This window comes from Bos mutus, chromosome 2 (genome assembly GCF_027580195.1).
Source record: "Bos mutus isolate GX-2022 chromosome 2, NWIPB_WYAK_1.1, whole genome shotgun sequence".
Lineage (NCBI taxonomy): Eukaryota > Metazoa > Chordata > Mammalia > Artiodactyla > Bovidae > Bos > Bos mutus.
This window is the reverse complement of record NC_091618.1, coordinates 115,235,898-115,258,049: the sequence shown is the minus strand read 5'-3', so window position 1 is coordinate 115,258,049 and position 22,152 is coordinate 115,235,898. Positions and strand designations below refer to the sequence as shown.

General features: G+C 49.5%; 3 protein-coding genes and 1 long non-coding RNA gene across 7 annotated transcripts; 1 reads left to right on the top strand and 3 right to left on the bottom strand.

The window, feature by feature from the left end:
• Nucleotides 1-1,197: 1,197 nt before the first annotated feature.
• HOXD1 (homeobox D1) lies at nt 1,198-3,366 on the bottom strand. The gene is made up of 2 exons (XM_014483186.2): nt 2,633-3,366; nt 1,198-2,294 (listed from the first exon to the last, which is right to left on the bottom strand). Exons 1-2 carry the CDS (start codon nt 3,264-3,266, stop codon nt 1,960-1,962), a joined length of 969 nt encoding a protein of 322 aa, XP_014338672.2. The 5' UTR covers nt 3,267-3,366; the 3' UTR covers nt 1,198-1,959.
• On the top strand, nt 3,119-14,262 carry LOC138984451 (uncharacterized). Its single transcript, XR_011461752.1, has 3 exons — nt 3,119-3,254; nt 13,115-13,523; nt 14,015-14,262. It is a non-coding gene; the product is annotated as an uncharacterized lncRNA (long non-coding RNA).
• LOC102284868 (uncharacterized) lies at nt 11,701-15,827 on the bottom strand. Of its 3 annotated transcripts, none has more exons than XR_011461741.1 (3): nt 15,154-15,258; nt 13,175-13,248; nt 11,701-12,275 (listed from the first exon to the last, which is right to left on the bottom strand). XR_011461741.1 is itself a non-coding variant. In XM_070358845.1 (3 exons), exons 1-3 carry the CDS (start codon nt 15,812-15,814, stop codon nt 12,132-12,134), a joined length of 807 nt encoding a protein of 268 aa, XP_070214946.1. In that variant the 5' UTR covers nt 15,815-15,827; the 3' UTR covers nt 11,701-12,131. The 3 variants fall into 3 exon arrangements, 1 of the variants encoding a protein (XP_070214946.1); XM_070358845.1 differs by having other exon boundaries at nt 15,226-15,827; XR_011461735.1 differs by lacking the exons at nt 13,175-13,248; nt 15,154-15,258 and adding an exon at nt 12,445-13,167.
• Nucleotides 15,828-16,303: 476 nt separating this feature from the next.
• On the bottom strand, nt 16,304-21,944 carry HOXD3 (homeobox D3). 2 transcript variants are annotated; one of them, XR_011461734.1, is made up of 3 exons: nt 21,352-21,944; nt 18,199-19,255; nt 16,304-17,370 (listed from the first exon to the last, which is right to left on the bottom strand). XR_011461734.1 is itself a non-coding variant. In XM_070358784.1 (2 exons), exons 1-2 carry the CDS (start codon nt 21,896-21,898, stop codon nt 18,498-18,500), a joined length of 1,305 nt encoding a protein of 434 aa, XP_070214885.1. In that variant the 5' UTR covers nt 21,899-21,944; the 3' UTR covers nt 16,304-18,497. The 2 variants fall into 2 exon arrangements, 1 of the variants encoding a protein (XP_070214885.1); XM_070358784.1 differs by having other exon boundaries at nt 16,304-19,255.
• Nucleotides 21,945-22,152: the final 208 nt, after the last annotated feature.

Genomic DNA, 22,152 nt, shown 5'->3' with positions numbered 1-22,152 from the left:
AGAATAATATTGACAAACCTGCTGTATAAATGGTATCTTTTCCTCATAATCGGCTGAGTTTGTTGATCATTTTATTTCTTCAACTCCATCAAACTTTGGGTCCAATGGACAGGAATTTAAGTGTAATTTCAATTTTCTAAGACAAGGACACTATTGTTTTATAGAGAAAGTATTTCTCCACAATTATTGGACTTCTGAATTATTGGTTTTAAGTACTACACTAGAATCTAGAAATTCAGCTAAAAGGAGAGCTGATCCTCTTAGCTGATTATTACGGGACTTTAAGCCTTTCAGTCAAACTAGATAGAGACTTAAGATATGTCTATAACTTATGAAGTGAGGAAAATGAACTGCCCCTCCTCCCCACACAACTGTCCCAAGTATCCGCTTGTTTTTAACACCAGAGTTTTTCAAGTAATATTGTGTTTGGTTACATAACAGCCTGTTCAACCATGGATGCTTTCAGATGGGAACTGGGGGGCTGGATGGAAATAAGGTTAGAGGCTTTTTTTAAATCACATACCTTCTCGCCAACTTTCAAATTATTTTGTGTCTGGGGTGCTCCTTCAAAAAAATTCATTTGAAAATATATCATTAAAAAAAAAAAACCAGAGAAAAACATAAGTACCTCTATGTTCTTATTAGTTTTAACACAAAGTCTGGGTTACAGGAAGTGGAAAGCTTGACTACTGTACTGGCCTCTCCCAGCCTCCTCTGTAATTCTTGACTTTGAAAATGGGAATTCAGCCACTGAGACTTTTCCATGTGCAGCTGCCTTTCTCAGAGAACACTGACCAACTAACAAAGTCTTCAAGTTGTCTTTCTTCTTCCTTTTGTGAAAGCAGAAGACAATAGGACAAGGAGATGTCTCTTCAGTGTCTCCTTAGCTATACATCATCCCCACAGTGGACATCTAAACTTAATGTGCAGTCCACATATTCACCCTAAAACCTGGGCACTTAAGGTAAGGAAATACTTCTATAGTTACTCGGTATATTGAGCAGAGTTAGATTTTTTCCTCCGTTAAACTACTCAGATAATTGTCCCTAACTAGTTTGCATAAACAGCTTTTAAGAAGTGTTCTTTTTTAAAGTTACCAGCCTAACAAATTTCCATAGCAGAATTCCAAATAGAAGAAACTGAATCAGCTTTAAAGAAAGATCATCAAAATAAAGGAGTATAAGGAAAAGCAGAAAGTGACACATTCTGTCATTTTTATTACCAAAAAAAGTTCAAACCATTTACATGCTGACATTAAATGCCATATGTAAGTTCACTACAAGCAAACTTCTTTAAAAATATACATACTGTATATATTTACATTCAAGTTTGAGTAACTGGTGTCAAGGTATAGTTCAGGGTCTTTATCCACCCTGTGCATTTGTTTAGCTACTAACTAAACAGAGATTGTATCTTCACTTAGGCACCTGGAGAGGTAGAAACTGCTTTTTAAGGGGGAAAAAAAACTAGTGCAAATGTGAGGATCACGGTTGAAGCAGCTTATACACCAAGGAGGCCTTAAGTATAACTAGCTTTGGTCATCAGAAGCTGAATACATGTAGCCTTGTCTTTTAAATTAAAACCAGATAAAACTTTGGGTAGATGCTCTTCTGAGCACATCACGGGGTTGGCAGTTAGCAAGGAATGCTCTGCCACTCTGCACGGAAAACTGCATATGACTGAGTTAGGCAACATAGCAGTAGGGCTGGGCTGGCGGCTGGGCATCTTTTCCCTGATAAGACACAATACACAGATGAGTGGCTTTAGAGACTTCAAATTAACATCTGTACACCCACAGCCCGGAACTCAGAAGCCACCAAGGTATTTCCTCTCCCAAGTGAAACTGCTCTTATTTCCACCATGCCCACCTCCATTCCAAACTGAGCTAATAAGTCCAGAGAAGGGTGGGGTGGCCCAAGAGTTCTGCAGCCCACAGTTCATCAGCGACGTGACTAAACCTCAGGATGGTTCCTGGGCCTGAGAGGGGCTCCCCGGGTTCTTGCCAGACTTGGCAGGGCTCGTTCCTGAGATGGGAAGCTGGAAGGAAGCCACGGGGATGGCCGATGGCAGAAGCCCTTCCCGTTCCCTTTTCTTCTGTTTCATCCTGCGGTTCTGGAACCAGATTTTGACTTGGGTGTCATTCAGTTGCAATGAGTTGGCTATCTCGATGCGTCGGGCCCGAGTTAAGTACTTATTAAAATGAAACTCCTTCTCCAGTTCTGTCAGTTGCTTGGTGCTGAAATTCGTGCGGATCGCGCTGGAGTGGGTGGCGGCTCCATACTCCGCGAATTTGCCTGCAATGTAAAGACAGGGCGTTGTCAGCGTGGCGAGATGACACGGAGACGCGACTTGGGAGAGCTTTGGGGCCACACTAGAATCAGTTACTGAACGGCCCTGTGCCAAAAGAAAAGCTTCACGGAGCGCTCCTTCCCGCAGTTTTCTCAACCCCTGGCATTCGGGGCACGCTCAATGCAATTCGCCTGGTTTAATAATGCCTGGGGCCGCGTGTTCCCCATAAGACCCAAACCGCCGTCCACGGGGACCGCTGCAGCGCACCCTCGGCTCAGTTCCGCTGGGCAGGCTCGATCCCCAACCCCAGTCGCGTCCGTCCGTCCAAGGCCCAAGTACTTACTTTTCTTCGGGGCGTTCCTCTTCACTTTCATCCACTCGAACGTGCTGAAGGCGGCAGGGAGGCCGGAGGCTGGGGACGCACACTTGGGGTAGACGCCGGGAGCGGGGGACGCGGTCTGAAAGGCCCCAGAGTGGCCGTCGGTCGGCTCTTTGAGACACGCCGAGAAGGGGCCCGGCTCGCCGAAGGCCGCGTAATCCACCTGGCCACTGAGGAGGAAGGAGCCGCCTCCAGAGAAGACAGCCGAGGCGGCGTAATGGACGTGCGCCCCGCTGTCGTCTGTCGGCCGCCCGAGCGCGCACGGTAAATCGTACGCGGGCGCGGACCCCGGGAGGCCGTAGTCCTCGCCCCCGGCCTGGACAGGTGCGGCGCCTGGCTCGTAGGCCCCCTCTAGGGGGCACGGCGCGTACGCGGGCGCGGCAGGCCCCGGAGGCTGCGCCGGGGCGGCCGGGGGCGAGGGCACCGCTCGCGCCGCGGCCAGGGGCAGGCAGCTAACGAACGCGCCGTCGCCGCTGCCCAGGGGGAAGGCGGGCTGCAGGACCACGGGCCGGGCGTCGGCGCGACAGAACTTGGATGCGAAGCTCAGCAAGTCGCCGCCGTCCCGGCCGCACGACACGTAGTCGAGGTAGGAGCTCATGGTTCCGGCCCACCCACCGGAGCGCGCCGGCCGGGCCTGGGTGTGGGGTCCGCAGGACCGCCGCGCTCTGCGCCGCTCCACCTCCCTTGTCTAGCCGACCTGCCCTCGCCGAGCCATGGCGAGCCAGCCGGGGGTAAATAGTGGCCTAATATAGAGGCGGGGTGGCCACGTGGCGCCGGCCGGCCAATGGGCGCCGTCCCCGCACGGCCCGGGTCCCGACTGGCGCGCGGCTCCACGAGCCTGCCCGGCCACCAACTTTGCCACACAGGCGGGAGGCCGCCGCCCCGCGCCCCAACCCGGCCCAGGGGACAGCCTTCTGGCCCTGGGGCTGCTTGGCTAACGGCGGGGCGTGAGCGCTAAACGCCCGCTTCCCGGACAGGTATTGGACAGGTTAGAGGCAGAAAAGCAGAAAAGGCCGCTCGGTGGAGGAGGAGAGAATGGAGAGGGGGAGAGCCTGTTCTTCTACACCGTGGGTGCTAGCCCCTCGAGTGTGGATGGTGGTCGCTGCAGTGTGGGAAGGGTTAAAAGGCCCTACGGAACCCCTTTCTAGCTTCCTCCAGGGAAGGTAAAGTGATTTCTCTTCCCTTTTTCTCCGAACCCTATGTGCTTTCAGTATTCTTGGCACTGGTGATATCTCTGGTGCTCAGACGGTAAAGAATCCGCCTCCAACGCGTGAGACCTGGGTTCGATCCCTGGGTTGGGCAGATCCCCTGGCGGAGGGCATGGCAACCCACTCCAGTATTCTTGCTTGGAGAATCCCCATGGGCAGAGGAACCTGCCGAGTTACAGTCCTTGGGGTCGAAAAGAGTCGGACACGACTTAGCGACTAAGTACACAAACCTGGAGTAGACGTTTAATTTTCCTTTTCCCCTCACCCCCGATTTTTGGGATATAAATTTTATGCTGTAGGTGCTGTGTAGCTGGGACGGCACAAAATCTTCACTTCTAAGCTAGATTTTCACGTTACTTCGCAGCTTCTTCCACTGCTCCCATTTGTGGTGCATGAGAAGCGAGTGTTAAGAGTGCGGATTTTGATTTGGACAGAAGATAAAGTGTCTGCCTGTGGGACGTTTAGCAGATTATCCTCGTGGACTAGTTTGTAAAAGACAGAATCTGCCATTGGGATGAGTCGCTCGCTGTGCTCCTCTCTAGGAGGTTGGCTCTCACCCGTGCTGCGCCCGCTTTTTTAGAGGTACTTTGGCTCCAGGGCGCAAAGCTTCTCAGGGACCCGTCAGATCTAAGAGGTTTGGACCGGCTTGTGCCTCTAAGCAATTAAAGCTTCTGTTCCATCGGATAAGTGCCGCGTCGTCTCTTGCGAGTGAAATCTGAGGGCTCACAATGTTAATGGGCTCACGTCTTTCCCTTGATAATATGGTTTTGTTTACTGAGTGTAGAGAGACGGGAAATAAAAGTGCAATTGGCACAGGAAATGGGGGGTAGAAGAGCTACAAAGCTTTACGCTCACAAACTTTCCAACTTCCTTGAACTTTTTTTTTTTTTTAATTTTTCCTTCTTTGGGGCTCTAGGAAAAAAAACAAGTTAAATAAATAAATAGATGTTATTTACACACAGCAGTAATGAAAGAGGGTGGTTTCCTAAAACTCTGTGTGAATAAAGAGCCTACTCTTGGCTTTTTCAAGTGCTCTTAAGAACTTGATCTGTTATAGCCTCTGAGTTACGGTGACCGAGGTTTTATTATTGTTTTACTGATCCACTTGTCCTGAAAGAGCTATTGAGCCCTTGCCTAAAATTCCACTCTGAGGAAGTCTGGAAAATAGGAGTGGTTACAGTCCAGGGAGCCAGTTCCTTACAGGGATGTGAACTTGTGAATAAACAGTGTTAACTACAGTGGTGAGGCTGAAGTTGAGGCAGCCAGGAGGGGAGGGGATAGGTAGAGGGTAGACACCAAGGAGTGAGCACAAAGCTGAAGAGGTCTAGGATTCCTTCACTGCTGAAGTTCTTGGATTTCGCTGGGAAATAAAATTCTGGGCTGGAAAATAACCCTTCAAGCTTGATATTGCTACTTCAATTATCTCCTGTAGCCAGTCACACAGCAAAGGTCCTTTAAATAGCTTTTATTTTCGAAATAGTTTTTAAAAAGAAAAAATTAAGGCTCTTCTCTAGCACCTTGGCTGGGAAATAATAGACCTCTTTGGAGCTAACTCGGGCTTCATATACATAGGCATTTCTTCATTGTCCTCCTTCTGTACCCTTAATGCAAAAGTATCAATAGGTCACAATGTCCCTTAACCCCTCACTGGCTAGACTTCAATTTTTACCAGTTTTTACCAGCATAATGTCTCAGCTCTCACACTCCTGTCTCAAAACTAGAAGACCCAGTCTCAGATGGTACTCATCTGATCACAGCTCCTAAGTCAAGAGGCCCAAGAGGGTCAAGAAGGAAGGGCGGCCCTGTCAATTTCTCTAGAGAAAGACCTCCGGCCCTCTGCAACCCAGGTGGAGGACAGAAAACCAGTGTCTGGCAAATATGGCCAAAACCTATCAAATTAAGTACCTTTTCTCTAAGGTTTCAGGAAAAACAGCCAGCCTAGATGCCTTGGCAACCGTCATTTCAACAAAGACCGGGTTTTTGCTGCTAAGCATTTGGAACAAAGGTTGGGTCCTGCATGTCTCAGTTAAACACTGACTTTGTTGCACCCCTGAGCTGCACATGCTATTTCCCTGAAGCAAAATTTGGGAGATTGAGCTTTGCCAAGGGAAGAACACATCCTGAAAGGGACATCTAAAATTAATAATCTAAAAATTAGATTTTAAAAAGTGTGTTATTTTAACAACTGTGGAAGAGAGTGAGTAGGTGGGGTTTTCATTATTTGTTCAGATCCAGTAACAGGTCCCTGATAACTGCATGCAAAGAGCTACATTCTGTTCCTCCTTCTCTCTACTCCCTTTACTCTCCCAGCCTTTGGCATATACTATATGCCTTGGTATATACTATACCTTGGGGCTCAGAGTTGCCATCTCCACTCCTGGGCTATTCTGACTTGCTCAGAAAGTCAAGAGTTTGGTTATCTCAGACTCAGATTCAATAAACATTTGCCAAAGACTTACTGTGTAAGAACTTTTTGTTAGGGGAGGGTTAGGCTAATAAAAAAGATATTCTTAAACCAAAGGAATAAGGGATTCATTTTTGACACGTTAGCTATGCTATAAATCTACTCTAGGAAAATCTGAATCTATAATTTTCTAAGGAGATGTTGGAAGGTATTATTGGGGCAATTGTGTATATAAAGATATGAATATGGATATTTTTAGTACCTTTAAAGTTTGTCTCCTAGAAGTTCACAGGGTATAGGAGAAACATCTTAAGGATTTTATTGCTTGTTCCCAAGGGTCACTTGCCCTGCTGGGTCCTGGTGCTGTGAGTTCTCAGCAGGAGGTGGCAGCCTAGGGGCCTGACTGCCAGGTTGTGTTTGATGTAGGAATGCTTTGAAATCTCTCCCATCCTACTCACCACAGCAGTCACCCCCAACCACCCCCCTCCACTACCTTTCTCTCTACCATTCAAACAACAAGCTTCTTTTCTGCAGACAGAGCAGTGGAGGCTGGCAGTGTAGTCTTCAGTGTGTTTACAGTTGTTCCTGAAAAGCCTCTTACAGTCCTTCTCCACAAGCCCCATTGTGTTATCCCTTTAAGATGCCTGGGTGCTTGCTAAATTGTTTCAATCCTGTGCGACTCTTTGCAACCCTATGGACCATAGCCCCCAGGCTCCTCCGAACATGGGATTCTCCAGGCAAGAGTACTGAAGTGGGTTACCATGCCCTCCTCCAAAGGATCTTCCCAACCCAGGGATCAAACCCACTTCTGCATTGACAGGTGGGTTCTTTACCACTAGTGCCACCTTGGAAGCCCAGTGATGCTTGAGCACAGGCAAACTCTTGGCTCCACAGTCCCAAAGGACAGAAAGGCTCTTGCTTATTGGGATAAAAAGTGGGGTTGTCTTTTCTCTTAAGCAAGATTTGTAGTTCTCTGCAGCATCTTTCTATCCCAAGATAGGGGTAGAGATGAACAGGATCCTAAAGACAAGAATTCAAAGCTTGTCAGAAGTCTGATACCATGACCCTCCCTGAGGAAAAGAATCTAGTGTGCTGTGACTTTTCCTAGAGCTTTGTTAAAGGCTTGTGAGTCAAGCCCATCCCTGGCATATGGGAGGCATTCAAGAAATGTTTGCTGGGCAGAAATGAAAATGGACAGAACGGTGTGTCTTCACCATTACCAATGTTGGCTAAAGGATATCCTTAGATTACTGGCTCCTAGCACCACTTCAGGTGGGTAGGAATCACCAGAGAAGCTGGTTTAAATGTGCAGTTTCAAAAATAAATGTGCAGTTTCCTTAGCCTTCCCCCACCCCCACTGAGCTTCTAATCCCATAGGTCTGACTCAGGAGTCTTTCTTTTTAATAAATCTGTTGAATGATTCTAAAGCAGTATTCTTAAGAACCACACTTTGAAAATGTCTGCTTTAGGAGCTGGGGTAGGGGGCAGTGTGGGGAGACCGGGTAAGTCTTGACCAGCATGATGAGAGCTCATGCCTAAATGGAGCAGGATTATACCTGAATATTATCCAGAAGCCTATTGGGAGATAGAGGAGGAGAGATCAATGTCAAGATCAAACTTAAGTCTAACTAGACTGAAGTTCCAGAAAATGTCCTTAAAAGGTAGTCAGTAGGAGCATCCCAAGTTTTGCTGACAAAATAGTGCTTTGAAGAGATCCAGCTCACTTCTTGCCACTTCCCTAACTTGACTTTGAGAATACAGTGGAGTAGGAAGTGAAAGAAAGGGATTTGTCACTCAAAATCCCTTCAGAGGGAGCTGAGTGGTTCTGAGGCAATGGGAAGAAGGAAGGAGTAGGAATGGGGGTCTTAAGAGAGAGAAGCCAGCTCTCATTTCCTTCCATCTCTCCCAAATGGTCTGGAATGAGCATTTAAGCTCTCAGGATCCAAAGTGGGCCACCGTCCCTTGGCCTAAGGTGTAACTCTTACTGTGGCTAAAGATTGACCTTTCGCAGCATAGAATGTCAATGCTAGAAGACTCCTTAGAGAGAGAAGTGACATCAAACCCCTCATTTTAGTGAGGAAGCTACTTTATTTACTCAGAAGTTAAAAGACAAAGCCATCCTGCAAAAGATGAGGGTGGCCACTGCGGTTTCCTGCATCTCTAGTCTGCCAGGAGCAGAGAGTCAGGCAGCCATTCCGCTACACAGTGACGACCTCCATGCCCAGCAGCTGAGCAGTGCTCAAGGAGACCACACAGCCAGCGGGCTGACTGGGAGGCCTGCCCTCCCATTGCCATTTGTTTGCTAAACCTGTGCCCTAGACTTCTGAGGCCCCACCTTGAGCTGCTCCAGCTAGAAAGGGCAGAACTGAGCCTAGGTCCCTACACCCTCCATGAAGGTAAAGGATCACCTCATTTCCTATTCAACTGATAGACACCAGGGTCCTGAAGATAAAACAAGAGGTATCCTTAGGTTAATGTAGTTGGATAGGCAAGTACAAATAAAGATATGTGTGAACATGCAAAAGCACACCCATGTCAGTTATACTGATCTTTGGGACTTTCCTGGCAGCCCAGTGGTGAAGACCCCATGCTTCCACTGCAGGGGTCTTGGGTTTGATCCCTGGCCAGGGGGAGCAGAGAGGCAGGGAAGGTCCCACATGCCAGGTGGTATGGCAAAAAAAAAAAAAAAAAAATTATGCTGATTTTTTTTTCTCCTTTATCTTTATTTTAGCTATTAAGTTTAAATTTATGATTCAAGATTCAAAGGGTACAAAAGGGTACCCTTTCTTTCTCCCACCGCTGTCCCCAGGCGCCTAGTTCTCCTTCACATGAATACCAATTTTGAGTTTCTTCACCAATTTTATGAGTGTATCTTTCCAGAAATACTTTCTACTTCACAAGTATAGATAGATAAATATCTAGTTAGAGATATATCTCCCCACATTTTTACATAAATGATAACATATTACAAGACTCTTCTGCACCATGCTTCCCCCCTATTATATCCTGAAGATCCTTTCTTTCTACTTTTTTACACCTTTATGCTGTTCTACTGTATACATCTACCACAATTCATTTAGCTAGTCCCTTATTAGTGGGCATTGCTTTATTTTCATTTTGGTATTACAAACACATGCTCAACATTTTGCCTATTAGAAAAAATTCCTAGACTTGAAATTACTTAATCTAATATATGTGCATTGGCAATGTTTCTATATATTGCTAAATCACTCTCTTTAGAAGTGAATCAATTTATACTTCTACAGCAACATATGAGAATTCTTGTTTCCTCATACCTTTGACAAGTCAGTGGGATATTAAAGATTTTTTTAAATTTTTGCCAATCTGATAAGTGAAAGATAATACCCTTATAGCACCTCCAAAAATGTCATTCTTTTTTATCTTACCTGATCCTATTATAATTCTATTTTACAAATGCTAATACTGACACAGAAAAAAGAAACAACTTACTGCAGTCACCTTCGATGTAAATGGCTAGGGTCAGATGTTCAGCACTTTCCTATACAACACTGTAACACAAGGAAGCCTAAGATTTAAAGAGGATGGGTGGCTGCAAGCATTCCCTGAAAGACACATGGTATAAAAAAGCACAGAAGCTTTCAGACATCTCTTAGAGGCCCCCTCTTTAGTGATCTGATACCAAGACCACATTTCTGCATGTTCCCCTGGAGAATACCCTCTGGAAGCTGAGGGACTCTGATTAGCAATCTGATCTGACCCAGTCCTAAGCATTAGCTTGAATTCACTATCTGGGAAGCAGTAGGATGTTGTTTTTAATTTCCCTGAGACTTATTTCTCACTGGCCACCCAGGATCTAAGTATTGATCAGCATGGGGGTGGGTAAGAGGATGTTTTCCCTAGATTTTAGCTTTTTGTAGACCTGATAAAGATAATTCCTAAGCTTGGGAGTGCACACATGTGGCACACTGCTTTACTAATGATAAACCTGTGGATCTCTTTATTGACTGTTTCGTTGATGATGAAAGTGAAGGCCAGAAAGATTAGGTGAATATCTTAGGGTCACACAGTGCATCAGTTAGCAAAGCAGAAACCAATGAACAGAGACCTAAACCTGAACTCATTCATTTCTCCTGCAGTCTTCCCTTCCCACTCCACTGTTCATTTTGGTGGATAACTGACTATCTGCTTAGGCTGTCAAAATCAAAACCTAGGGATTAGCATCCACAACTCCTCTTTCACTAATCCAATTGATCACCAAGTCCTCTGAATTCTTCCTCCTAAATGCCTCTCCTCTTCATCCTTATTAAGTTTCTCCCTCTCTAGGCTGGATTATGGCAGCAGCCTCCTTCTTTGTTCTTCCCGCTTCCTATCTCTCCTTTCTCCCATCAGACACAGTACCCCCTAGAGTCAGCTTTCCAAATATAGATAACAAATGTCCGCATGTCCCAGCTTAAGACCTTTAGTGGCTCTCCCTTGCCTACATGTTAAGTCCAGATGCCCTTCCATGGCCCTTACACAGCCTCTTTGTCCAGCCAGATGCCTCACTCCGAGCTCCTCTCCTTGTTATAGGTCCATACCTTGCTCTTTCTTCCCTCCCTGCTTTAGTATGTGTTGCTGTCTCCACCTGGTAGATCACTCCTTCTTGGGTCTAAAAAATTCCTATACTTCAGGAACCCAAATTCACCTCTTCTGAGAAGCCTTTTTTGACACTATGATCCTTTATTCCAGGAACATTTTGGCCACACCTCTGTTATAGCATCTGTCATACTAATCTTAGGATTCTTTTTCTACCCCAGCAGACTGAAGGGCATACACCATTAGTGACTCAATTTTTATATCCCAGAGCTCAGCACAGTACACGTAGGAACTGTTCAGTAGGCACTGCTGAAGAGAGAAGACTCTGAACCAAGAACAAGAGGTTCAGTATTTTAACTGCTGGAGGAGTTCAGGACACTGTGGAGGCCTTAAGGCTTCAGCTTACATCCATCTGAGGAAAATGATAGTAGAACATTTCTCCAGAAACAAGCTATTTCCACCCAAGAGGAGAGAGAGAGAAGAGGACTGAGGGGAGAGGGCAAGAGCTGGGACTTTCTGTCCTCCAGGGGCTCTTTACTGTGGGCTGAGACAACACGCTAACTTGAGAAACTTCCCATCTCATATCACTGAGAACAGAAATTAAAAAGAGAGGGTAGCCCAGAACTCTCAGAATTTATGACCGAAAGGACAGCGGGTGCCACTCAAGAGGGGTATAAGAGTGCTTCCCCACCCCCTCACCCAGGCCTTCCTGCTGTGAACAGCTCTGCCTGAAGCCTGCCCCTCACCCCCAGCTGTAGTCTGCTCCTTCACGGTGTTTCTAAAATGAACCCCCAACAGCTAAAGTACAACTACTCCAAGCCTTCCCTCATAACACAAAAAAGAGAAGAGGCATATCATTGTGGTTAGTGTTTTAAGTGTATTTTAATGGTTATTTTAAATTGCATTCAAGTTTAGTTCCAAGTTCAACAGGGGTTATTAACCTCTTTCCTCCCATACAAATAGGAAATAGTCCTGAAGGTCAATGAGAGAACTCGTTCAGCGTCTCCCCTGAATTCTGATCCTTTGGGACATCCTTTATAAAACTCTTAAATAAAAGTATTTGCAAGAACCTTTCCACCTATTGAGGTTTTCTCTCGTCCTGCCCTCAGAGACGGGTTTGTCCCTTACTGGGGGGACAGCAGCGGTGAAGGGTGTGACTGGGGCAAGCGGGAAGTGCGCGGAGGTGGGGCGTGGAGGTGGGGCCGGGACGCTCCAGGCACCCGGCGCCCTGCCTGGCCCACGGGCGGGGCTGCTGGGCGGCTGCCGTCCCTGGCGCGGGGAGGACCGGGCGGCGCTACCCTCGGGCCTGGCGCGGCAGAGCGCGGGGCGGCAGGTCGCGCCCTCCGTTACCCTCAGCCTGCGTACCCGCGTCTCCTCCGCTTGCGGTTTCTGGTCGGATCCCAGCTGGCCCGGACTTGCTCCGAAGTAGGAGGAACCGCTGTCGAGCGAAAAGTGCACACCGGTGATTGATGAACTCTTAATAGAACTAACCTCTCCCGCCCCCAGCCTAGACACACACGCAGAGCAGGCCTTCACCCCAGCCCCTCCCCTGGCCTCCCCGCGGGCCAGGGGGACGCGGTCGCCAGCCGGTTGGGTGATTAACTCACCGTTTGTCTTTCGGAAAGTGTTCAGGTGGGTCGGAACACCCACCCGTCCGCCGCGCCGCCGGGAGAGCGGGTCGAGCGCGCGTCACATGGCGCTAGCCGAGCCGGCCTTTGTGCGGCGCGACCGCCCCACTGCCCCGGGGAGGCGGCAGCTATTGCTCCCCGTGGGGGTGGGAGGCTCTCCGACTCGGGGTCCACGCCAGCCCTCTCTCCAGTGTGCCCCCAGGTTCGAGCCTGGGTGGGGGCCTCCTTTGTGTGTTTTTGCCGGCGACGGAGATGGCATCGTTGCTGCCCCAAGGGGTTAGCAGACGCGGGTGAAAGAGGTCAGTTCTGGCTCTGCCACTGCCTGGAGTTCAACCCAACCGACCCACTTTCCCGGTCATTTGGCCTTCAGGCCCTTGTGGAGATGGGGAGGGGTGTGGTATTTTAGGGCAGATTTCCTACCAGTAGAGCCATCAGAAGGCCTTCTCCCTGTCTCCTCATAAGTCAGGGACTCTCATCGCCTCCTTCAAAAAGGCCTTGGTCCAACAGGCACTCTTAGACGGATTTTAGCCCGGCTTCCCCACCTAAAATACTGCCTCTGTACCAGGGTTCTCCATGCATCCTGGTTTCAATTAAGATCTCCTCTTTGGGCTCTTACTAATGTTAAAATCCTATTCTCATGATTTTCCAGATATTATTCTTCCATATAAAATGAGCCCAACTAGATATAGGAACCATTCAAGAGACTTACCCCGGGAGGAGGAAATGGCAACCCACTCCAATATTCTTGCCTGGGAAATCCCATGGACAGAGGAGTCTGCGAGGCTACAGTCCATAGAGTAGCAAAGAGTCATGACTGAGCGATGAGCAGGAAGAAGAGATTTTACCACAAGATCTGGGACAAGAAGACTTCTGTAATATCTCCCACCATGCTGATCTTCTGGGAACCCTTCACCTGCTTCTGCTACTGCAAATGACTGGACATCCATTAACCTTGGTTCTTCGTGTGTGGAAACCTTTTGTTTACTGTGTTTCAGAAGGCTGGGCCTGGCCTGAAAATGGATCTTTGAATTATCTTTGTACTTTCCCAATTTGCCAAGGTGAGTATGAGACCTGAGTGAAATGTTTAGGAATGGGTTTTGGGCCAGGCGTATAAATCCATTTGGTCAACTCTGGGCACCCAAAATAAATACCCAGCTACAAAGCTGGAGTAGGAGACAAGGGAGCAGTGATAACTAAGATTTCATCCTCTGTGATGATCTTCTCTACCACCAGCATAACCAATGCAGTAAATGCACAGGATTCATCTACCCTATCTTTTTTCTCTCCATCCAGACCTTCTACAAGAGAGCTCTAAGAGAGCCAGTCCTCAGAGGTGCTATGGGTGTAGCTGGCCACTCAGTCTCACTTCCCTGTGCTTGAAGTGTCAAGGGATAGGCCCACTCACCCAAGCCATAGCTACATCCCCTCTCTAGAAAGTTGCAGTGCCCTGAAGTAATCAGGCTATATAGGCCTGTGGGAACTGGAGCCTTCTGTTTCTCTTTTTATTTACTTAATATGAACTGCTGTTCATCCTGTTCTTTTCCTACAGTTTCTGAAAGAAGGACCAGAGTAATGCCAAGAGTTGCCAGATGAAGAGGACCTTCCTGGATTCTGTAACTGGGATTAACCCATTCTTGACTTCAGGAGGCAATTTCAACTAATTCTCAGGATAAAGTCAAAACAGGCCTGGGTTGTCCCTTGAATATCCATAGTGTAAACAGGCTTCTGGCTCCCCCAGGTCAAGCAGAGAAACACTTTTTTAGAATGTTGGGTTTCTCCTTTGTTATTCAAACATACACCCACACACACATCCTCTTCACCCTCCTTAATGAAAAACCTCAACAGATGGGGAGCCTAGGTGCTCAAGCCTGCTGGCTGAGAAGACCACTTCACTCAAGGGTCAGTTGGCTGGTACAGAATGGGGGAGGGAGAGGGATGAGTAACTAGTATGGTTAATTACCATGTTTAAAATACTCCTTACAGATACAAATTTAAAAAATGCTTTTCAGCAAGGTTAGCAGCCTCTGGGGCCTGGGAAACCAATTTGGCTGATGCGTCTCTGATAGGGACTAGGCTTGAGGTTGCACCAAGGGGCAAGCACTTGCTCTGTATTCTCTCCCTCTTATTTGAAAGCCTGTACAAAGAAATGGTACAAACGGATAGTTAACAAATGATTCCATCTGAGAAGGGTTTTTCTCTGTGAGGTCCTTAGATAAGGCTGAGGTCTGAAAGCCAGGAGGTAGAATGTGTTACCGCCCTTTCTTGCAACCTTTCCTCTGCAACTTCCCTATCCCCCTGGCTAACTCAGTAGGGTTTTCTCACTCCACTGCAGGCTGGGTACTGAGTTTCTCCTTGGTAGCCAGGGCAGGCTCTCCCTGTCCCTAAATCTTTTCCCACCCCCAGCTCTCATTCTGCAGCTGGTCATTCCAGCCACTTCATCTCAACCCTGCTTTAATTCAGGTTTGATTGGCAAGACAGACTAGGGGGCTCCCAAATGCCTTCCACCCCCATCCATAGGCCTAGGCTTGGGGCCCTGACCCCTTTCTTCAGGTCCCAGGAGAATCGCCCACAACCTCCCTGATAAGACCTCCCTCCAATGGGTCTAAGTAGGGGGGCGAAAAAAAGGCAGAGCCGGCCACGACCAGAGCCAAAGAGCCATTTCCTCCCCTTGGGCCGGCCCCTCCCCACCTCCGGGTGTCGGACGCCTTGCCGCCTTTGTGCGGCTTCCCCGCCGCGGGGCCCGTGGGAAGCCGCGCTCACAATGGCGCCGCTGCTCCCGGAAGGCCCGCTGCTGCGGGCGCCCTCGATCCAGCAGCGCGCGGCGGCTAGGGGCCAGCGAGCAGCCTCCTCGAGACCGTGGTGAGCTCCCCACGGAGCCCGCGCGCCGCTCCCGGGAAGAAGCCTCGGTCTGGAGTGGTGGTGTCCTTCCGCTGCAGACGTGCCTCTTCCCGCTGCAGGTCCTCCGCGGGAGAAGGAGCGGCCTGGGCCTGGGGCGCCATTGCCGGCCCGAGCTCCCCTCCCCCACCGTCCTTTCTCTGCCTTCCCGAGACCCGAGAGGGGGGAGGCGGGCGCCTCCGCCGATAGAGCAGCTATTGTGACCTTCCCTCGCGGAGCGGGAACCCAGCCGGCTGCGTACCGCCGGCGGTGACGGGGGAGGAGGAGACTGTGGTCGCAAACCTCGGGCCGCGGAGGGGGTGGCAATGAGAAATAAAGCTTTGCAACCTCGGGCACTTGGGCCCTTCAGAGGGTGTTTGGTTGTGTTTAGACTCCGGTGCTTCCTAACACTAATTGCAGGCTCAAAAAGAGCAGAATTTATGGCGAAGGCCAAGGCGGCTTGTTTATAATTCATGCAGTTTTAAATGGCTGTGCGCGGGCTCCGCTCTCGCCCTGGCTGTCGGCCGCGCGGGAAGGGCCTTCCCAGACTGGCCGCCGCCCCCACTCGCGCCCTGAACGACCGAGTGTGGTCATCACATGACGCTCACGCCAGAGGCTGGAACGCATCCATCCGAGTCGCTCCCGGAAGCCTCGGGGAACCTTTCTCCAGAGGTGGGAGAGGACTCCCACTCTGCTAGCGAGGGGGTGCTTTGGGGCAGCTGCAGCTGCTTGGAGAGGGAGCTCCCAAGCCCGCGATTCTTTGGAGCCTGAGCGTGCGAGGAGGCTGATGTCAACTGGGCCAGACACCGTTTAAAATCTAATCCATGAAACCCTAAGCCGCAGATGACACTTGGGGCCTTGCAGACACCCGCAGACTCAGCAGATACTCCTGCGGTAACACACCGCGCTGGAAAACGCCTGAAGCCGTGATGCATTATGTATTTTTATTATTATTTATGGTAGGAAGAGGAGATGAGGGGAAAACCGGGCTGAATCTAAACAGCCTGACAATTCATCTATTTAATATTTAGCCAGTTAAGAAAGGTTGTAATCCCTGCACGGCAGCAAGCTCTCCTTTGATTTCCCTAATAGCTTTAAAAAATAATTTCTTACAAGACAATTAGAAATTCTGCCTATGGATGCAAATTTCCTAGAAAAACAATTTTAAGCCTTGAACGTGGGTAAAATATCCCTTCGGTTGAAGTCATTTATTCTTTTGATACACTTCTACAACATGTATACTTTAAACCTGCTCAGATAAAGTGAAATTTAGCAAAAAGGATAATTCCCTCCCGCCCCCAAACTAACATGCCATTTTAAAAACAGCACAAAGGAACAAGGAAACTAAATATTATTTTGAGCCATCATTATTTAGCGAAACACAAACATCCAAATAGAAACGATTGTTGTTCCACCAGAAGATTAGAAGTTAAATGATTTCCACACAATAGAAATTTCACCTCATGTCACCGGGGATGTAGTAGGAGTTGCATTATTTGTCAAACCAAATAGAGATGCGTGGGCCGACTTTGCTGAAATACAAAAGAATCGAACCTTATCTGAAGGCGTTCTCCGAGTGCCTCCTCCTAGACAAGCCCGTGTAAGCAGTCCGCCCCAGTTAAAACCACGCTAATATTTACAAAACGGTTATAAATCCTCGAAGACATTTTGCCCATTTTGTACAAAGAAACAGGAGTAAACAAAGTGTTTATACTTATTATGTTCCATTAATGAAACTTTTATTACATTACATCGTGGGGAACGTTTGTTTTCTTTAGAAATGAACCACTGATTTCTATAAGGAAAAAATTGTGAGGGCATTTCCGACAGAAAAAGCTTAGGTGCATGGCTTCAAATGATCGTTTCTTTTTCTGCATCTTAGCTTTTTCATTGTTCAATTCTTCTTATGACTTCTCTTGTATCTTTTCTTTGATTGTCAGTTTTCTTTCAAAGTTTTGTTAAGTACTTAATGCAGAAAAGTGAGCTCTGGCCTCCCCAATGTAAGTGCAACCTAAAAAGGTGGATCTGTATCTAGAAAGAGGGCGGTAGAAACAGTAAAACAGGCAGCAGAGAAACACCCTACCCAGATCATCCCACCCAGAACATTTCTAGGTTTGCATCTTCAGATATCGCACCCTCTGAAGTCAATAGCTAGAAAGTAATCAAGTATTCCCCAGAACCAATTTGTGTACAGGATTCCAAGTAAGTGGAAACAATGTTTCACAGGGTTAGCCTATTGGGGGGGGGGGGGGCCCGCCGGGCGGGGTTCCTCTGGGATTGTGCACAAGAAAAAGGCAGAGTGATCTACTTGCAAGTGTGCGTGATTAACACAGATACACTTCCGACTGAGAAATTTTTTATTCTAAATATTTGTTCAAATAGTACCAGACAATTTGAAATCAATAAACTGTGGCGAGGGCTGTGGCTGTTGGGAAAAGAATAACGGGAGTCGTGCCACGCCATAGGGCCGCCTGACTCTACCCGTGAAGGACAATTTGCGGTCTTAATCCTTTACAACTACAAACACCAGCCACGGTTAACAACTGTTCAAAACTACTCTCTCAACTAGTTCAGACCAAGGGGACTAAAGAGGTGATATGTGGCCCCCCGCGGCCTGGGAGCGCGTTCCTAAACTCGGCTGGAGAACTCTACGAATATACACATAAATACATTAAGACGAGGATAAATAATCAGGAAAACGAAATGACTCGCTTCAAATAATAAATACAGATCGTTGAGTCCGATGCAATTCTTATGGGACGGGAAGAAGCATATAAATTAAGGTCTCCGCAACTAAACTAGACGCGGGCTAGGCCCGGACCCTCTGCGAGGCGCGCCGCCGATGGATCTCAGACTTACCTTCGGGACACCATTACCAGATTAGAGTCCCTCGGTCCGCAGTATGTGGCACTGTGAGGTTTAACAGCGGAGAATCCTTAGGGCTGATTTACGGCGAGTCACCCAAAATAGGGTGCGCCTGGAAAGGAGGCCCAGGCGCCTGCGCCTCGGCCGCTGTTGACCCAGAGACCGGGAGGCAGCGGACCGGGCCAGAGCGAGGGAGTGGGGGGTCACCGAGCTGCCCCGCGGGCCCCGCCCGCCACCCCCGCCACCAAAGCCAAAGAGGTAATCGCGCCGCGAGTTCGGGCCGGTGGCGGCCGCTACAGATGCGTCAGTTTGGGGGCCTCGGGCAGGCGTCCCTGAGACGAGTGGTGGGCCGAGAGATCTGTGTAGGTGGGATGAGGGTCACACGGTCCGTGGTGGTGGTTGCCTGGAATCTGCGCGGCGCAACTGTAGTCCACGCTGGCCGAAGACGGGTGCGAGAGGTGGCCCAGGTTGAAGACAGGGCCGGACGCGGGCGCCATGGAGTCGACGAAGTTGCCGCCCACGTACACCGGGCTGCCCTGCAGGTTGGCGCTGGCGAAGCCGCCGCCGTTGCTCGCCATGGGGTGGGGCTCGAACTCGGGCGCCGCGTAGCGCTTCTGCTGAGGCAAGCAGCTGCTGAGCGGCGCCGTGTAGGCGGCCAAGCCATACATGTTGGGCTGAGATTTGGCGAAGGCGGGCGGCGAGGGCGCGTCGTAGGCCAGGCCGGGCACGGGTGGCAGCTGCCCTGAGTAGGCCACGTGGCCCGCGGCGCCGCCGAGCGGCGGGCTGCGCTCCGGAGACTGACCCGCCGGCGAGTGCAGGATGCCCTTGGCCTTCTGGTCCTTCTTGTATTTCATGCGCCGGTTCTGGAACCAGATCTTGATCTGCCGCTCGGTGAGGTTCAGCAGGTTGGCCATCTCCACGCGGCGTGGCCGGCACAAGTAGCGGTTGAAGTGGAATTCCTTTTCCAGCTCCACCAGCTGTGCACTTGTGTACGCCGTGCGCACCCTCTTGGACGCTGGGCCCGGCGGGCTCTTGTCCTCGCAGCTCTCTCCTGGGCCGGGAGGGAGAGAGAGAGGTCGCTGAGCAGGAGATGTGGGGACACCCTGGGCCGTAGAGGGGTGCTTCCCTGACTCCTTCCTCTTCCTCCCCCCGCCCCATTTTAATCCTGGCTGGAGCGAGGGAGGGGCGTTAGAGCGGTGAGATTCCAAGAGATTCCCAGAACTCAAAGGCCCCAGGCCTACCTATCAGTGGCACCTGAAACTCCCATCTGCCTTCTGAAGTCCAACTCATTTAGCCCACCCCTTCCCCTTCAGCCTAGTCCATCATCCCGTTCCCAAGGCTGAGGAGGAGTTTAATGAGAGACTAGTAGCAGCTGGTAAGGCCTCCCACCCTGTCAAAGAAGGGCCAGACTTCACTTTGAACACTCCTTCCAGCCACTGCTGCTGGGAAGGTAGGTGGGGGGAATGTTGGAGGCAGCCTCAAACTACCTTGCTCAGAGGCTGGCTCCTGGGCAAAGCACCCCAAGCATGGAATGAGGGTGGCGATCTTGGCAGCTCACTCCAGCTCAATTGCACCCATGTGCCCAGTACTCAAATGCAGGGAAGTGACATACCATGAAAATATGGCCCCAGATTTTTAGGGCATTCAAGGCCAGGCTGGGCATATTTTGAGTATTACAGTGCTGGGAGCAGCAGCTTCAGCAGTGGTTTCCACCACCCCTGCCACCTCTCAGCAGCTTGTCCACTCCCTCCCTAGGAAGACAAATGGATTTCTCCTGGGAGGGAGGGCCTAGGCCTGCAGCTGGGAAGGAGGGGCAGAAGGAGAAGGAGCTTACAAGACTTAAAGACTCTTTCCCCCTAGGAGCAGCAGCCCCAAAGAGCAGCAGGCAAACCAGAGATCTGATAACAAACTAAGTACATCCCCAGCTAACTACACCTCAAGCTAGCCCTGGACCTGGGAGCAAGTTCATCTACCTGAAGATAAAAAGTGCATCAGAGAACACAAGGCCAGAAAAGTTCAGGCATCAAGCAAGCTGAGCAGAGAGTGGCAGAAGGTCTCAGAGCTGCTGGTCCTGCCCTTCTTCTTCCACACAGACTAAACGGACCTAGGGAAATTTTTCTCAACACCAAAGTCTCCCTTTCCAGGGAAAAAACCCAAGGCTGCTCCTGTTTCAGAGTACAGCCTCTTTCCCTAGGATATGAGCCTCCACATTAGGGATTTCCTGGGGAAGGGGAGAATTGAGTGGGAGTGGCCTGAGATATGCCATTTGAGGTTTTGTTTTTTGTACATGTTATTTTGTTTTGTTGGGGCAGGAAAGGGTTGCCTTTCAGCTTGCAGGATCTTAGTTCCCCAGCCAGGGATTGAACCTGTGCCCTTCGGCAGTCAAAGTGCACAGTCTTTAATCACTGAACCACCCGGGAATTCCCCAGGTGTGCCATTTGGTAGTTTAGTTATCTTGGGCAAGTGACTTATCATCTCTAACATTTTCCTTATCTGTTAAAATGGATGTCTTATTAATACCTACCTCAAAGGGTTCTTTGGAAATTTAGTGCTTATAAAGCACTTAACATGATTCTTAACATAGTGTTCAATAGCCTTTTAGTTCTTATTAATTTAAGGAAGTGGGATTCATGTGATATGGGCTATATCACACCCTGGGCTTGGGGATCATAGTACCTATCTTCAAGTTTTGAAGATCTATTGGCTGGAAGGAGTTGAGTTATGACCAGCAGTCCAGATATTAGGGCAGTATAAGGAAGAGCTGTCTATGAATAACCATGAGACATGTCCAGCAGCGGTGCCAGCAGCCTGGAGTGGACATCAGCACCCTGTCACTGTAAGGATATGACCACAACCAGAGACACTAAAAAGAAAGAACAGGGAGCTCCCTGGTGGTCCAGTGGTTAGGATTCAGCACTTTCACTGCCATGGCCTGGGTTCAATCCCTGCAGCCCCCAGTCAGAGCACTGAGATCCCTCAAAACCATGCAGTATGGCCAAAAAAACCCCACAATTTCTGCATTGCGAGTTTACACATATGGCCTCCAAAGTTGTACGTCCAGCCCTGAGTCTCTTAATTCCTAGGTGAGCTAGCTTCTTGGGGTCAATCTGGGGGAAGGCCCAGAGATGAGGCCCCTCAGAGGGCTACCTGCAGTGGCACAGCTGTTCTTCTGCTTGGAGTTCTGGCGGGACTCTTTCATCCAGGGAAAGATCTGCTTGCTGATGGTGGCTGAGGAGCCAGAAGCATTGGGCCCACCTTTGGCCTTCTTGGCAGGTACTCCACCTCCAGGGTTGGTGGGAGAGGATGGGGGCAGGGCTGGTGGCGGTGGCGGTGGAGGGGGCTGTGGTGGCTGCTGCTCTGAGTTCAGACCTGGAGGCTGGCTGCCACCACCCCCACCTTGGCTGTTCCCAGTGCCAGGCCTCATGCAGCTTCCATTGAGTTCAGCCGCCTTATGGGCTGGGGCTCGGAGAGGCGCAGAGCTCTGGATGGAGCAGGCAGAGCCTGGGTAATCAGTGTCCATGGAGTTGGCAGCAGCAGGGGGTGGATAAGGCTGATGAGGGGCACTATAGCCGTAAGTGTCAGCAGCTTTGCTGTAGCCATAGCCTCCGAAGAGTCCTGGGTTCTCATAGTAAGCAGCCTTCTGCATCGTGTACTCAGGAACCTCCGGGGCCTGCTGACCCTGCTCAAATAACATTGACCACCACTGTCTCCTTCACCACCACCTCCAATGTCTGCCAAATCCTGAGAGAGCTGGGGCAGCCCCAGGCTCCAGATAACCTGCAAGGAAGAAAAGTGAGAGGTCCCAGAGGGACTGTCAATGGCAAGACCAGTCAATACAGAAGGACTAGCCCAGGCTCTCTGCTTCCCACCCACTTCATAGTAGGAGGATCTGGGATTTTTATGAAGTTCAATTTATTTGAACCCTTGGAAGTGTCAGAAGGAATTTCT

What these genes read in the sequence shown, in the direction of transcription:
- HOXD1 (XM_014483186.2), bottom strand. Translation starts at nt 3,266, where the DNA reads ATGAGCTCCTACCTCGACTACGTGTCGTGCGGCCGGGACGGCGGCGAC. An exon ending in GAGGAACGCCCCGAAGAAAA is followed by an intron (nt 2,295 to 2,632) that starts GTAAGTACTTGG and finishes TTTACATTGCAG; the next exon opens with GCAAATTCGCGGAGTATGGA.
- LOC102284868 (XM_070358845.1), bottom strand. Translation starts at nt 15,814, where the DNA reads ATGAATTATAAACAAGCCGCCTTGGCCTTCGCCATAAATTCTGCTCTT. An exon ending in CCGGGAGCAGCGGCGCCATT is followed by an intron (nt 13,249 to 15,225) that starts GTGAGCGCGGCT and finishes TATGGACTGTAG; the next exon opens with CCTCGCAGACTCCTCTGTCC. An exon ending in TGCCATTTCCTCCTCCCGGG is followed by an intron (nt 12,276 to 13,174) that starts GTAAGTCTCTTG and finishes TTCGCTCGACAG; the next exon opens with CGGTTCCTCCTACTTCGGAG.
- HOXD3 (XM_070358784.1), bottom strand. Translation starts at nt 21,898, where the DNA reads ATGTTATTTGAGCAGGGTCAGCAGGCCCCGGAGGTTCCTGAGTACACG. An exon ending in GAACAGCTGTGCCACTGCAG is followed by an intron (nt 19,256 to 21,351) that starts GTAGCCCTCTGA and finishes CTCCCGGCCCAG; the next exon opens with GAGAGAGCTGCGAGGACAAG.